At 39.6% G+C, this 16,991-nt stretch overlaps 1 protein-coding gene across 4 annotated transcripts; it reads left to right on the top strand.

The window, feature by feature from the left end:
- Positions 1 to 3,009: 3,009 nt before the first annotated feature.
- Positions 3,010 to 16,991, top strand: LOC107089054 (SLAIN motif-containing protein-like). Of its 4 annotated transcripts, none has more exons than XM_015381577.1 (9): positions 3,012 to 3,278; positions 3,680 to 4,326; positions 8,244 to 8,380; positions 9,322 to 9,441; positions 11,828 to 11,968; positions 12,044 to 12,373; positions 12,466 to 12,609; positions 15,617 to 15,914; positions 15,994 to 16,991. In XM_015381577.1, exons 2-9 carry the CDS (start codon positions 3,689 to 3,691, stop codon positions 16,046 to 16,048), a joined length of 1,863 nt encoding a protein of 620 aa, XP_015237063.1. In that variant the 5' UTR covers positions 3,012 to 3,278; positions 3,680 to 3,688; the 3' UTR covers positions 16,049 to 16,991. The 4 variants fall into 4 exon arrangements, with proteins under 4 accessions (XP_015237064.1, XP_015237065.1, XP_015237063.1 ...); XM_015381576.1 differs by having other exon boundaries at positions 3,677 to 4,326; XM_015381578.1 differs by lacking the exon at positions 9,322 to 9,441 and having other exon boundaries at positions 3,010 to 3,278; positions 3,677 to 4,326.

The raw sequence follows: 16,991 nt of genomic DNA, 5'->3' as shown, positions 1-16,991 counted from the left end.
GAGACATGCTCTTTTTTAAGAATCTCATCGTTGTTGTTTTTTTTTTTTTTTACATTGTTTGCTTCTTTTATCATGAAAATGAAACCTGATGTTTATTTTGATGTTTATTATGTAGGCATTTGTTTCATTTTGGCTGCAAGCTTGGCTTTGTCTTTCTTGTAGAAGTGAATCTGGATCCCAATGGAACTTCCTGGTTGAATTAAAAAATAATAAAAATAAGTAGAGCTACTCTTACTTCAGTACAATTTTTGGAGACTTCTCTTGTCTCCTCTAAAACCACCCATGGTAAAAACACATTTTTGGAAAATGTTTTAATTAGACGTCTTTAATGGATGCGAGAACTGATTGTTTCTTTTTGGTTTAATCCAGTGCTGTATTAGTAATAGTATCTTTACTACTAGTAGTCTTCAGAGGTGTCATGTAAGGAAGTACAAATACTTCTGACTTCTACAAATTTTCACACAAATATCTGCAATTTCTATTCCTTACATGTTTAAAACAAACGTTACTTGTTACTCTTGGCTTAAGTTTAATGTTTATAAATATTTATTTCACATCATGTGCGCCATCCAATACAGATCATTGACTCCATCCACATCTAGTGAAAACTAGTGTGATTGGATGAGTCATATAAAGCAATCACTCATTGGTTAGCTAAAGGAAATCATCAGAAGCAAACAGGTGTTCTTCAAACTGCAACCATGAATTGTCTACTGTATGCCGGGGTGTTCAAGTCCAGTCCTCAAGAGCTACCATCCTCTAACTTTTAGATGCACACCTGAATCGACAGGCTCAATCCCCTCATTTAGCCCAGCAGAGGCAAGGTAACGAGCCACCATTTGATTCAGGTGTGTTAAAAATGGGGTACATCAAAACGTTGCAGGATAGTAGCTCTTGAGGACTGGACTTGTGCACCACTGCTCTATGCCATGCTACAATGTAGGATTCAGAAAAAGATGTTGAAATGTCTGAAAGGTCGGACACAGGCGAGAGAACTCCCTCATCCTTGGCCCTATCTCAAAGAATTATTCAAAATAGTCGTAAAATTGAGCTTTCAATTCATATAGTGGCATCTGGCTGTTTTTTTTTTACTTTTATGCTTTAAGTAGCTTTTGGAGAACATACTTTTTTACTTTTACTTGAGTAAAGAGGTCAAGTTGTCAACTTTTACCAGAGTATTTTTAAACTTCTACTTAAAGGAATAGTACACCCAAAACATGATTAGCCTTCATTTTCTACTCACCCCCATGCTAAACATTTTTGAACTTTTTTGATATCTCAAATGCATCTGGAGATCTGGGAGGCTTCTTGCTGTCTGCTGACATTCAAATAATGGAGGTCTATGGCGCCCGAGGCAGAAAGGTCCATAAAAGTCCACAAAAAACGTGTCAATATTCCTCCATACTGCTCGTCCAATGTATTCCAAGTGTCCTGAGTGGGTAGCATCCAGAATTTACTCGAAACGAAGTCATTTAGAATGTTCTTAGAGCATAAACAGTAGTGTATAGGATTTCCTGAAAGCGCGCACATGCGCGTTCACGACGCTACGGAAGCCGGCAGACCAAACCAGCGCATTCAGCTCGGCAAAGAACTCATGCTCTTCCTCAACACTGAAGTCCTCAGACATTTTTCTTTCGTTGTTTCTGTCTTTGCACAGGTAAACAGCACATTTCTTCTTCTACGCTTGCATTATTGGCAGAGCAGACGCTGAATGCGCACTTTCATCTGGTTTGGTCTGCCGGCTTCCGTAGCGTCGTGAGCGCGCATGTGCGCGCTTTCAGGAAATCCTATACACTACTGTTTATGCTCTAAAAACATTCTAAATGACTTCGTTTCGAGTAAATTCTGGATGCTACCCACTCAGGACACTTGGAATACATTGGACGAGCAGTATGGAGGAATATTGACACGTTTTTTGTGGACTTTTATGGACCTTTCTGTCTCGGGCACCATAGACCTCCATTATTTGAATGTCAGCAGACAGCAAGAAGCCTCCCAGATCTCCAGATGCATTTGAGATATCAAAAAAGTACTCCAGAGTGTTGTTCAGCATGGGGGTGAGTAGAAAATGAAGGCTAATCATGTTTTGGGTGTACTATTCCTTTAAGTTCAGTCCAGTAGCTTTTATTTGTCCCAGTATGGGCATTTTTTGTGCAGTAGTAGTACACCTTTCACACGCACGTTCACATTTCACAAATCACAGATAAAAAATAAAATAAGAAACACATAGCATATTTTAAAAAGATAAAAGTAAGGTGGATAAAAGAGAGAGAAAAGAATAAATAAATAAAAATATGTGCAGTGCAGGGGATGAATGAGAGCATATGCCTATATGCATGCAACATATGGCTATCTGCTTTTCCTAGTAGAGTTTAGCAGCTGAACAGCAGAAGGGAAAAAAGGAGTGTTTGTATCTATTGGTCTGAGCTGGTGGATATTTAAAACTGGAACCAGAGGGTAGAAACTAGAATTCATTATGTAGGGGATGGGTGTAATTATCCAAGATGGACTCAGCCTTCCTAATTATCTGATCTTCATACATTTCAGTCATGTTTTTCTGTTGAACATCCATGATCTTACTACATTCCTTAATAATCTTAGATATGGCATTTTTGTTCTTTACATTAAGAAGAGCGTACCAGCAGATGGCAGAGAAGGTAAGTATGGACTCTATAAAAGATCTTTAGAACATGGTAATTAGAGTTTTGTCAACTTGAACGTCCTGAGTAACAAATGTGTGTACTTTTGACACCACTGGTAGTCTTTAAAAACCTTTAACTAAAATAAAAAATAAAAAACAAATAATTAGAATGAAATACCCACTCTGTCCTCTGTTTTTAATGTTTGGAGCATTATAAAACTCTTCCTGTAGAAAATGTCACACAAAGCCCCATGTACACAGCGACATCTAGCGGTTATAATTTTACACTACATCAGCTTAATTGCAGCTCGCCGTTCTCCCATAAGGGGGCGCAAGTTAACAGGAGAAATCCAAGGGGGAGGGGCAAGTGATGCTCCGCTGCAGGTCTGTTCAACAGAACCGGGCTAACTACCCACAGGATTAAGCTAGTTAGCTACTGTACGATGCGATCACCAGAAGCAGAGGATGGAATAGCAGCATCCCGGTGTCCCCGATTCACAGCCCGGACTGTCGCTTTCGGGATGCTTTCTCTGCGGTTGTAACCATCCTCTTCATCCATGCGCCCCCCCGCGCTGCTGTGGGGAGTTTGAGCTCTGAGTGGCGGGCAAGCTGAGTCCCCAACACGGAGGAAACCCTGGTACGGTGCTGATGTTGTTAGCATGCATACAAGCTAATGTTAGACAGACGTTAGACGCGTTAAACGTTTTGTTCCCGTCTTTATCGCAATTTAATGTTGTATACTAAGGTTAATAATGCATGAATAAATGAAATTAGCTTGCACAGCAGCTAATAACGTATCTATATAATGGAATTACGACATATGGAGGTAAATAAAAGCTTTAAGCTTTGGGGTTGCACGTGAAAAGCGCGTTTATAGTTAAGCTAATGTAGTTTTTTATTAAACATGAAGCGTTTGAGTTTAACTTTACATGTTAGTTTTTTTGTTTTTTTTTTTTTTTCTTCATTGTTGTTAGAAACCCTCCACTGTGTAGCCGGGGGACAATGATATAATCTTATGGTAATAATGTGTTTCAGCAGAGGAGCAGCATGGTGGTCCCACACAGTTCCGCTGTAGTTCCGGAACCAATCGGCGGCCCCACGGAGAGCCCCGACCCCCTGTGTGAGGAAGCCGGGGACAGGGGTCAGGAGCTGGCCGGGGTGGAGCTGGAGGAGGTCCGAAAGCTGCAGGAGCTCGTTCGCAGGCTGGAGGTCCAAAACGAGACGCTGCGCAACAGGGGGGGCAGGACTGCTATCTCCAGAGGAGACAACAGCAACCTGAGCGCTGCTGACAATGTCAACAACAGGCTGACCTGTGATCAGCTCAGGCTGGACCACAGTGGAGAACCGGGGAGCTCCAGGGAGCTGTCCCCCCCTCAGGACAACAACAGCAGCAGTGGGGAGGACATGTCCCCCCTTCCCATGCTCAACAGGTCAGGAGAAGATGATGAGGAGAGGGTGGGAGAGGAAGATCTCGATCAGTGTGGAGGTTTTCTCACTCTGACATGTAGAAACACAGGAAAACAGCCTCCAAGGCAAAGCCAGACCCCTGAGAGCCCCTCTCAGGAGAGCTACGAGTCAGAGACCCTCACAGAGAGTGACTCAGGTGTGGACCAGACTGCGCTGGATGAGGTGGATGTCCTAGATCTGGAAGATGAGAGCGGGGAGGTAGAGGACGAGGACAGTTGGTACGTTCATGTTTTCCAGTTATGCCGAGGAGGCGCATTTAACGCTTCATTTCATCCTTTCTGCTTGTTTTTATATAAGCCAAATGAGTCATTTGTGCCTTTACATCTAATTACTGGGATGTGACGTGTGAAACTCCTCCACAGGGCAGTGACTACATAGCATTTGGATGTAAAAAAAAAAAGTAAACTCTCAGTTTTCCTGCATGTGAAGCAGGTGCCTTTCTATGAAAGGGTGAGGCTCGTCTTAAAAAAAGTTGCAACCAAAAATCGTGATAAATCGATTATTGAAATAATCATCAACTAATTTAGTAATCGATTAATCATTAACTGGAGTACAGGACTGTAAAATATGCCTTCAGCTGACAGTGGAAAAAAACTAGAGCAATAATTATACCAAGTTGCTTTTAGAATTAAAAAGAAAATTAATTCTGTCAATATGCTCCATCCAGAACTCCTCACCTGATTTAATAAAAAAAAAAAAGTTTTCTTTAAAGAACCTTTTGCAATCCGATTATAATTCAATTAATCGAAAAAATAATCTCATGGTATCTCAGTTTCAGAAAACAGAACTGCCCTATTTATTGCTTTTTTTTTTTATAGATTTGCTTATTATTATTTATTTCAGACCGTATTAACTCCCCAAAACCAAACACTAGATATGGAACTTTAACAAAACACTTTATCCACCAAAATCAATCACTGATCTGCATTTAAACATGTTGTATGTTGGTCACATAGAGCTAGACGACTAGACAGCTCAGTTTATTTTTCTTCCAGCTTCACATTATTAGCCATACCATGCGGGCTTTGCGAGGTTATCATAGCCAAAACGAGCAGTAATCCTCACTTGAAACATAATCTGATCAGATCTGCCGTATGGCTAATCTGCTTTGCGCTGGATTGAGCAGCATGTGATCAGAGGTGGGGCCCTCCAAGTGTGACAAGACTGTTTTTGTTCTGTTTTCTTTCATTATTTTTTTTTTTTATGATTTAATCAGGTACATAGTGCCTCAAGTTAAAGATATATATAGTTTTAGATACAGCATAGAGCTAAAGAAGCCTAGCAGAGGTGTTCATACACTTTAAACCTTCACATGTTTTCTCCTGTTTCAAATACAGAAGTCATTATAGCAACACAGCCTGGCAGTTAATGATAATGTAGGAACTAATGATATAAGATTTCGTATATGTAGATTTTAAAGTCGTAGAGAAGTCATATTTAAATGTCAAATCATTCTGGCTTAAACATGTATATAAATGTCTTCTTTATCAGATGATATTGCCCCAAAATTTAGAAAATTTCTATTTAAAAAAAAATCCTGTCTGAAAATCTGTGTTTTTTCATTATCTTATGCAGGCCAGTTAGTTATATGTCAGCCTGAACACCTAAATTCGGCCAATCATATATCAACGGTCATCTTTCAATCAATTTTTTTTTGGTCATAGCACCTTGATTCATATGTCGCAGCTAATACACGCAACGGTTGAAATAAGAATAATCCTTTCCTTTCCCATTGAGTTCCGTCCCAGTGTTCACGCGGATGGACGTCTGTGTCTTCAGCAGGCGTAGAGCTAACAGAACTGGCAGCGTTGCGAGGCAAGAGCTCAAACATGTACGGCTGTAAACCTTCTACACCAAACCAAGCTTCTGGCGTCCTCTTCCACAACATCTTCATCCCCGCTTTCCTCCTCTAAATAAAAAATGTGTGACGAAGGAGACTCATCCACGACCTCCGACACTAAACATCTCCTCCTCTTGCATGTTTCCGCTGTCCATAGCGTTCCTTGACAGTCGTTGCTAAGTCCCCAATTTAGTGCTACTTGGTCCCAATGTAATTTCCCATTGGGAACCTACTAGCACCAAGTTGCTAACTGGTTAGCAAAATGCTTCCTACAAACCGGCCACAACCAAACTTGCTTGCGAACCTTCCGCCACAACAATCCTGCCCCCTTGATAAACGACCAATCACATTCCCTTTTTTCAATCGTGTAAAGTCGACTCGGGAGAATTCGGAAAAGCAACAGTTGGAACAGCCGCTTCCCTACGACTTTAAATATAAATAATTTTTACATATTCTGATGGGATAGAGAGTATCCAGATCCAAATATAAAAAATGTATATATTCCTCTTAATAAAGAAACGTGTTTAAATACAATATGTTTGAACTTCAAACAAAGAAACATTAATTGCACATTTTAAACTTTTTAAAGTTTTTGCTCAATTATTGCTCTGAGCAGGTTGTCCTTTCAGCCAATGACATGTTAAAGAGTTTTTACAAAATTAGTTGGCCATTATTTCAATAATCCCTTAATCACCATCAAATAAACTGTACCAAGCCTACCATTTAAAGTTTGGACTTTGACTGGGCCATTCTTTCCCTTGAATGTGCTTTAATCTGTCTTGCAGCTCTGCTTCAGGCTGTATGTTTTGCATTTTTTTTTTTTTATTTATGTAATCAGGACAGAGCACATTAATGAACAATCTTATACTTCTGTACAAATTGTAAATGAGCCAGATTATAGCATAGTTGCTCATTTACATCTGTCGTCCTGAGGCAGGAAGACAAAACAACACAAGATCACATAATACAATATCAGTCAAAACACATAGACACACGTTCAGACAATGACATTACAACAATACATTTTAGAAAACAATTTGTTTCATTGCATCCTCTGTCTTTTCCATCCTTTTAATTAACTGGTTTTCTGCCAGGATTGCCCCGGCACTTCCAACCTGCTCCCCTGTTCCTGCTGAGGAAAACTGTCACCACAGCATAATGCTTCCAACACCATGTTTCCCCTAAAGGCACTAGATACAGCGTGATGTGCAGGGTTAGTCTTATACCACACCCTGTACTTTGCATGTGGGGCTGAAGAGTTTAATACTGACCGGTGCTCCTGCTTCCACAATGTTGTTTTTGTTATTTTTATATGGCTCTTGGTTATTTTAGACATCATTCTCTGTGGTGTCTTCCAATGTTTCATCCTTTTAAGGCATTAAAACAAAGAACAGATTTTTGGAGTAAAGACTTACATTAATTCCGTAGATAAATTGTGGATTATAGTAGTTCTGCCAGATTAAACAAGAGCTGCTTCTCTGATTAATATAAAGTTTTTTTTGAGTGTTTTAACTCCACAAATGGTCCTCAGACGTCATGTTTTATTATATAAGCTTTATGAATAAACCTGCTGATCATGAGGCAGCTGAGATTACTTCACTTCCTCCATGTTTACCTTGTGCAACATTTTAATCGCTGCAGACGCCCAGCACACCCTTTCAAAATACGTTTAGTATTTGATGTGGTTTTGTTTTGTCAGTAGCTTTTTACCTGGTGAGCAGTTTGAATGGATCCAAAACAATCAGAGTTTCTGTGTAGGAAGCCTCTTCTCCCTCATCCCCATACCCCCACCTCCCCCCTACAAGCGCTCTGGCAGGGTGTGTGACCTGAATATTGCTCCCCTCATTGTTGCTCACTCTGCTGGGAAACGGGACCTTTTGTGTTTGCTTAATGGGAAGACGATTTGCAGTTGATTTCTACGGAACCTGTCTGTCCAGGCCCTGTTGTGTATCTTAGCTGAAAAGATCAGCACTTCAAAGCTCGCACAAACTTCACAGGCGTTTTTGTTAGACACCACAGAAGAAATGCCAACAGCAAGCCACAGAAATCTATAGCTGATATGTCCTGAATAGATGTTTCTCTCATTCTCTGTGTTTATTAACCTACTGACCCGGACAGCAAATTAAAAAATGTCTCTGAATGTAAAAGAAGTGCATCTAGTTTTTTTTATTTGATACTTTTGTTTTTGCTGTTTTATTTTGTTTTTAATGTTTTTTAATTACATGGGTCTGTGTAAGTCAGATGCTCTTATTTCTCCAGTTTAACCCTTTCCTCTCTGTCCCTTCTCTCCCTCAGGTTGTATGTTTCTCCTAGAAAGCAAGTGGCAGAGCAAGGTCCAGACTCGCCGCTGAAGTGGTGTCGCCAGGCCCTCGACCATCGCAGCCCGGAGACGGAAATGGCTTGTCGGACACTGATAAATCGTTTGGACCAGAGTACGTCTCTTACAAAAGAAAAAAAAGCTTCATGTTTTTGTTGCGTTGAAACTGAGGCACAAAAAAACAAAGAAATTTAAACCTGAATATTTGCAATGAGAGGATTTTGTTCCTTTATTGCTGCAAGCAAAGGCTGCAATTTTGTCAATGGAAAAAAAAAAATTGAAAAGCATTTCTATCAAGAAAAGAAAGAAAGAAACTTTGATGTTTTCTCAGATTTTATTATTTCAAGTTCCCATTTTTATTTTTTATATAATATATATATATATTTTTTTTAACTGTATTTGTTTATTTTTTATATACTTTTTTTTCTTCAAGTTTTTTTGTCTGGTTGAAACTGAGTTAAAATCTACAACACATAAAAAAAGAATTGAATGAAACAAAATCTGAGAAAACAGCAAATTTACTCCCTTTATTATTAGAATTTGTGTTCCAAAGTTTCACTTCTATACTGCTTTTTGTTTTTATTTTCATTTACAAAATGTGTCCCTTGCTGCCAACAATAGAATTCACTCCATAGATTGGCTTTTTCTTCCTGTCTTGTTCTCTTACTTACAGTTTTCCGCTCCGTTGCGGCTTCACTGAACGCTTTAAGTTCTGTGACAAAGCCTGAATAGTGGGATTCAGAGTGGATGCTAGAAAGTTTGCATCTGATCCAACAGGATGCATTCATTTTTAATCATGCGCTCAGTTTCGACTCGGTGGCTGCTGTAAAACCTGAACAACAAAGCTATTCACACCACAGCAGAACAATCACATACAGTCATGGGTCAGATTGGATTACCTTCCCCCATTCCCAGGCCTGCTACCCTTTTAAAACATCAACCTGAAGGCAAAGAGCAAGACTTGATAATTTAAACATGCTGAATAATTTGTGATGTGTTAATCCAGTACTACTAGCTTCCTTCGTAGACTGTTCATCTCTGTCCTGTCCTCTGCAGCGTCTCGATGGAGAAACGTGTACTGCAGCCCGTCAGAGGCAGGCTCGGCCAGCTCTGGCCTGATCTCTCCTGGGTACCAAAAATCAACTAACAAATCCGTACTAACCTGTGGCGGCTCAGGTATGGCATGACATTAACACACTGCTTCACCAGTGGGAATGATGTAACAGGGTTCTCTGAAATAAAAGTGGTTGCCAGTTTGATTAAAACTCTCCACGGTGTCAACTTTTGAGAAGCTAAACTTTGGTTTTTTGCACGTTGACCCACTTTACTTTGTGCTTGCCTGCACTGGAAACTAATTTTCAAAATCTTTTGCATATTTTCCAGACTGATTTTCTTGTTTCTGCCTGGTAACTGTTTATCTCCTGATACTGCAGATAACTAGTCAAATAAGGACATCCTTAAAGTTGCTCTGGTAATCAGTAACCTATTGCATGGCAAGCGACTTAAGCAATCATCTTATGTTTGCATCCCTGATTAAGGTCATCAGTTTTACGATTACTGAAATGTTTTTTTATAGACAGACATTAAAATGAGTGAGAAAACAAACAAAGAAAACCGATATTGTCTTTGAAAATATGTTGTTTTCCTAACAGGGTAAAGAAAATGGTTGAATGTTCTTATATTTCTAGATTTTATTTTTTAAATCTTTAGGCTGGATGTTTCTCACCTTCCCATTTTTGCATCAACTTGAACATGTGATCCTGTTTAATAGGGGATCTTTTATGCAACATGTTTTGTTTTTATCCAAATCTTATTTGTTTATCAGCCAGGGAGCCCCATGAGTGCTTTAATCTTTCTAGAGTAAAGCTGCTGTGGAAAACAGTAGTAAAGGTCAAAAAATGGTGCAGAGGTTTAGTTCATAGCAGCTTAGAGGGTATTTTTGCACTTTGCACACTTTGGCGCATTGCAATGGCCCACCTTAGTTTATGTATATAAAACTTTCAGAGTAGAGGTCCTTTAGTTCTAAAATTAAATGATTCTGAAAAGTAGGGCTGAACAGTTTTGCAAAAAATTATGATTAAAAATTGTGATTTTTTTTTTATACTAAAGCAATTTTATTTCTATTTTTCTTTGCACTAACCAAAAGCACGTGTGTCACTTCAGGGTTTCAGTTTTTTCGTGACCATTAAAGCTTGCTTGTCCACAGTCCATTGTTGCAGGACTTTAATGCTACTTTTGTTTGGGAAAAGTGGTAACTTCTACTCGCCTGCATGGATCTGCATGCTAGCTGAATATTTTTCTTTCCTTTTTTGTGGCAACAAGCCCCCATTAAACCTATTACTACCACCTTAATTGCTGTAGTTGTTAAATGTAAAATGCGGTCTTGTTAAATGTAATATTGCCAAAGTTGAGACCCTCTGCAGTAATGTAATGCAAAAATGTATTTTTTTAAAACTGTAATTAATTTATAGAATAGAAAATCCCTTTATTTTCCCACAATGGAGAAATTCTGGTGTTAACAGAAACCAAAAGATTATAGAAAAAAAGCAGATGTAATTAATTCAGCCTTACTGAAAACCATGTTTCCATTTTCTTCCATTTCATAATTTCGTTTAAGACTATTACATACAATCTGACCAAACTACATCCTAGTTTGTTGTTTTAACAGGACAATAACGGAATATTTTTCAAGGTACTGTAAACACTGTAGCTGTAACCAGTTGTTTTGCTTGTTATTATTATTGTTGCACTGATACCAGTATCATGCAGGGCCAGATCCAGTACTAAAATGCTGCTATCGGTATTACAGACAAATAGGGCACTGATACCATTTTGAGAGCCAAAAGTTTATTCAACTATTGTTACCCATTCCAGGTAGGCAATAAAAAGTTCTACTGGATTCACTTTGTATTAGTCTTTTTCCTGCTTCACAAAGGAATGCAGCAGCTTGACAAAGCCATGATGGCAATTATTTTACATCTAAGTAGTATGCAGTTCTTCATATATACACACACACACATCTATTTTAAACAGATCGTATCGGTATCGGCCAATACTGCACAGCCTGGTATCGGGTACTGGTATCGGGGCCAAAATAATGCCATCGGCGCAACACTAGTTATCATTGTTGGTATCTTAGCAGCTCATTGTATCATCCTGAAAAGGTTGTCTGAGATCTCAAAGTGCCTGAAAATGATTCATCATTAAACTGAAGAGGAACATCTTAAATCAGTGCATTAATAGAATTCTTCACTCCGTTATCATGGGGTAAATTTTTTTTTTTTTTTTTACAACATCCAGCGTTTCATCAGTAACGACTCTTTTAGTTTCACACCAACTTCCTGCTTCTTCTCTGTTGTGAAAATCATCCTGTGATGTTTTTTTGTTTTGTTTTTTTCTTTTGCAAGATTGTGTTCAGGATAACAAAGTTTAGTGAAACATTGTTTGCTTCTTTGGGGCTGAGTGCTTTATTTATTGCTTTCCTTGATATGAGAAGCTCTCAGTAGCTCTCATGGTTTTAATGTTTAACTCGTGTAATTAGTATCACTCCCTTTTATTTCAGGTGTCCCAAACATGCATTCAGCCCTGAGCTCCCAGTCCTCCATAGACAGCGAGCTCAGTACCTCAGATGACTCCATTTCTATGGGCTACAAGCTACAGGATCTCACCGACGTGCAGATCATGGCGCGTCTTCAGGAAGAGAGTGAGTCTTGTAAACATAGTTTCTTCTTCAGTTTTTTTTTCTTGCTTGAATGACTTATCCTTTTTTTGCTGACAGGTCTTAGGCAGGATTATGCTTCCAGCTCAGCTTCTGCGTCCCGCCGCAGCTCCACAACGTCTCTGCAGTCCCTGCGCCGTGGCGGTACGTACAGCGACCAGGAGTTTGACACATACAGCCTGGAAGACGAAGAGGACGAACTCTCGTCGGCTCCCCAGCGCCGTCATCGCTTCACACCATCGCCGCTGGGCTCCCCTCGCTGCCTCTCTCCTTCCACCTCCAACCACGGGCAGGAGTACGGTAGCCGACTAGGGGCGCCACGAGCAAGAACGCCCAGACGCTCTCTGCAGGGTCCCAGCGCAGAGCTGCTCAAATTTGCTAAAAGTGAAGGTAGGCTTTGGGGGCCCAAAATATTCCTGGGAAGGTTTCTGTAGGTGGGAGGATGTTTATTCAGCTGTTAAATACCTTGTGTGTGGTTGCAGAGGAGTTGAGACACAGCATGCCTAACCTGGCTCCCCGTACCAGCCTACGTTCCCTGGAAGCGGTCAGGAACAGCCGCAGCATGGAGGCTAACCTCCAGAGCTCTGGCAACCGCATGTCCCACCTGACCCGCTCCCCCTCCACAGGTAACCCTGCCCTCTTACCCCATCCCTCGCTCCAAACAGGACCTTTCCTGATAGGTGCATGGCCATGAGAATGCAAAAAACCCTCAGGGAGAATGACTGCATCCCATTTTTTAATGAATTTTTAATAAATTTCTATCAATATGTGGATGCTTCCAGGAATAATTCAATATAAAAAAAGACTTCCCAGTTAGATGGGCAGTGCAAAATACAAAGCTTGTAATAAAGCTTTAGCATCACACATCCTGCAAAAGAACCGCTGTGCATGCTCACATTGCAGTATGGATGCTAAGATAAGCAGCCCTCATCATGCTTAATGATGGTGCCATCACTTTTACCTGAAAAGACTGTTATACCACTGAAACATACTTCTTTTTTTCTGACAAAATAGGATCTGTTCTTATTGTAACATTGACAAAAATAGATTTTATTTACTGCCTGTATTGACATGCATGACTCAGCCACGACCAGATTCAGTTGCATAAGCATCTCTGATGCTTCCATCCTCCTTTCTCTGACTTTTTTTTTATTATTATTATTTCGCTAATCCAGAATTGCCCTAAGCTTCTTAAGCTTGTGTACAACTCCCATATATGACACAAGAGTCGCACTAACAGGACCCTTCAACAGTATTCAAACTGTTTAAATGAAAAAAAAACCCACAAACCTCATTACATGGGGTTTTAATGACGTAGCCAACATGAGATGGGTTTGTGAGAAATGAAAATTAAAATAATAAATGGTTTGGTTGGATTTTCTTTGTTTTTTTTCATGTAATCAAGAGTTAAACTATTGGCATAAATTGGGAACTGTTTAATTCTTAATTCATGTCCAAAGATAGCAGTGATATTCTGATGGGAAAACTAGTATCAAACTGAGAAGATGACTTTGACTGTGGAGGAGCTGCAGAGACCCTCAGCTCAGGTCCATGAAGGGGAAATAGAATTTCGCAGATCAAGCCTTTTTAAAAAGGACCCAGGAATGAACCAATTGTTAAAGGGAAAGCACTCATATTTGATATCATGTCATGTAACGTGTAAAGGAAAATGTGGAAGACTGGACTCTGGTGAGACAAAACATAATATCCTTTTGTTTTATGTGAAATTAGCCACATGCTCAGTCTGAGACACGATGGTGGCGGCATCATGATGGGCATGTTGCCACTGAATAGCAAAAACAGATACTTGACCATGAGATGTTGGATCAGTTTCTAACAGTAAGACTAAGATTCCAAAGAAAACATGAAGCTTGATGTTGTAACACGCCAGTATAGAAAGGTTCAAATAGATGTTTTGTTTTGAGGATTGTTCCCTCTCTGTCTATGCAAGCCCATTTCTGCCCCTAGAAAGTAAATAAAGGCACACGGTATTTCGCAATTAAGAGTATAAAAGTCAGGTATCACATATCAATGACTTTAAATCTCATAGCTATGACTTTGCAAGTCAAAATAACGACTTCCTAGTTCATAATTATAACTGTATTCAATAAATATGACTTTGAAAAAATTATTCTCATTTTTAAATCATAAGGGATAGTAAGGGGGGGTGTGACGGCCTATTGGTTAGGGTATTGTGCTTAAATTCAGATGTTCTGAGTTCCAGCCCCACTCCCACAGACTGCCACCCTGGGTCCCTGAGCGAAGACCCCAACAACCCCACACTGCTCCCCAGGCGCTGCACAATGGCAGCCGACTGCTCAACAAGGAGATGTGTTAAATACAGAGAGTTTATTTCAATGAATGACAATAAAAGCTGAAGAAAAAACAAAAAAACATTTAAAATGTCTAAGTTCATCATTATTATTCTGAAAGTCAAAATTATGACATCTGAGCTCATAATTTAAACTTTAAATCTCCTCATTATGCCCAGGGTTTCCACGGGTCCTTAAAAAGTCTTAAAAGGCATTGAATTCTTCAAAATAAAACTAAAGCCTTAATTGGTATTAAAATGTCTTAAATCAGTCTTTCGTAGGTCTTAATTTTTAAAACATCATAAATAGGATTATTTTTATTATGATTTATTTTTGTAATCTAAATAAATCATTAAAATTGAGCTTTTTTTTTTTTTATAAAAAAAATAACGACTCGCCATTATTGGTTCCGTCCCGATAGCGGAACCAATAAAACGTTGACGGGCCGGGACATTTGGGAGATGCACCATTAACTTTTTGTCTGGAAAATATGAGCAAGTGTAAATGTAACCAAAATTGGCTCCAGCCAAGAGTTTTCTCCATGGCTAAAACCAGGGAACATACATGAGGCTCAGTGGATTTTGTGCAAGAAGTCATTCAAGCTCGGAACGATGGGAATTAAGGCAGTGGAGTCGCATGCGAAGCACGAAACACAAAGCGTCAAAATGGAGTTACCGAGAAACAGCCGGTATTTCTCAGTTTAGTTCCACCCTTGTCTCTGCAACGCCTCCACTTATCACCAAATCAAACATACTAAGAAAACAATACAAAGAAAAATAGATGCAAAAAAGACTTAGCACTGGTTATGTTGTGGCTTTAAAACTGATTTGTTTTGTTCCCTGCTAAAACAAAGTTTATGAATTCAGTTAAATAATTGTTCAAATATATCTGTCATTTGTGTGTTTTTAGCTTTCTTTCTGTATGGGAAGTTTTTCAAAATTTGAAACATTAGTGCAGTTTTTTCTTGTTTCTTGTGAATTTGGTCTTGAATTTTTATTTCAAGTGGCATTAAAAAGTCTTAACAAGTCTTGAATTGAACTTGCCTTATGCCGTAGGAACCCTGATGCCTTAAAATTCAAAACTATAACTTTAGAAATGATGACTATGAAACTTACAATTATAACTTTAAACTTTTTAATAATTAACTTGAAAGTCATATTTATCACTCAAATCTCATCAATATCACATTCCTTGTGTTAGTTTATTACTTTCAAGTCTCAGAAATGGGCTTCCATGCCTCTCTCACCAGTTTCCCTATAATCAAAAGAACTGAATGTATATCCTGAAAATGTTAATCTTTTTCCTCACTTTGCTGTTTTAGGTATGGCCTGCAGTCGCCTGCGGAGCAACGGTCAGTCTCCGCTCACGTTGCGAACTCCTGTCAAAGCCGTAAACCCGGTAGGCTCCATACCAGCTGGTCGTCAGTCTTCCAGAGGTCTCCCAGTTATCCAGTCGCATCCTACGACAGTTGGTCGCAGGGTGCAGTCTTCGGGCTCTGTGAACGGAGGTGGCTACGTACCTGGAAGGGCCTCCGTCGGGGGAGGAAGGCCTGCGTCGGAGCGTGGTCAGGCTGCCTCATCTGCCGGCACAAGAAGCAAACTCTCACAGCCTTCCAGGAGGTCAGTGGCTGGAAGGGAATGGGTTAAAATACGATGGAGGATTAGCATATTGAATCTAACCGTTCTTTTTATTTCACAGGTATTTAGGCATGACTAAAATCTCAGATGAATCTTGGAAAGATGGCTGCTACTGAGTTCCCCCTGAAACACTGACCTGTCCTTCTCTTATATGAAGAAACTCAACCACTGTGTCCCTAAGAGTGTCACAGAACCTCTCAGTCCCTTTTTTCAGGCTGGATCCCTGGGCTGCACTGGAGTCCTTGTTAATCTCCTCCCTTTGCATGATACATTGTCAACCCACACAAGGAGAGGATGTGTAGGAAGACGTGGAGCTGCACAGGCACACTCTGTTAGTTACGTGGACCAACTCTGGATTTCCTAAAAATATATATATATAAATATAGATACACATGTTTGTGTCAATTAAACATATTTTTCTATGGTGATTTTGAGAAGCTGTTGGTATTTTAGGGGTCATTTTTCTGCACTGTTGCTGTAATTGATATGAAGGCAAAAAAAACAAAAATGAAGATTTTGCTGGTTTGTACATTTGAATACCTAGATGGAAGTTTAAAGCATTGCATGCTGGGTTTTGTTGTTTTCCCCTTGCTCCATAAGCCTTTTCTCATCGTCGTCTTAACTGCTGTGTGACAAATCTTCCACGTTTCCCAATGCTGATCTGTGGAGACTAAATGTTTGAGTGAAACATTGTGAATTGTGTAGTGTTTGTGTTCTGTTACATGCCTACACACAGCAGCGCAACTCTTGTAAACCACACTGCCCTTATTAATTATTCCTGAAAAGAAGTACAGTTTGTGCCAAGGTGCGTAACGGCTGCGACTCTTCTCTTAAGAACTCTAAAAAGCTGAAGGTACTGAACATGTCGTCACAGGGATCTTTGCGGCATATCTGAAGGTGGAATAAAGGCCTCTGATTTTTTTGTGAAAACACTGCATTCAAGAAAACGATTATGCACAGAGGCCTTGTGCCTTATTCAGCTATGCACCTTCATGAAGAGTGCCTCTGAAATTCAGGAGCTGTGATTTAAAAAAAGATGACAATAAAATCTACCCTGAA

Source organism: Cyprinodon variegatus, unplaced genomic scaffold, assembly GCF_000732505.1.
Source record: "Cyprinodon variegatus isolate N-32 unplaced genomic scaffold, C_variegatus-1.0 Scaffold236, whole genome shotgun sequence".
Classification (NCBI taxonomy): Eukaryota; Metazoa; Chordata; class Actinopteri; order Cyprinodontiformes; family Cyprinodontidae; genus Cyprinodon; species Cyprinodon variegatus.
This window is presented reverse-complemented; position numbering and strand designations above follow the sequence as displayed.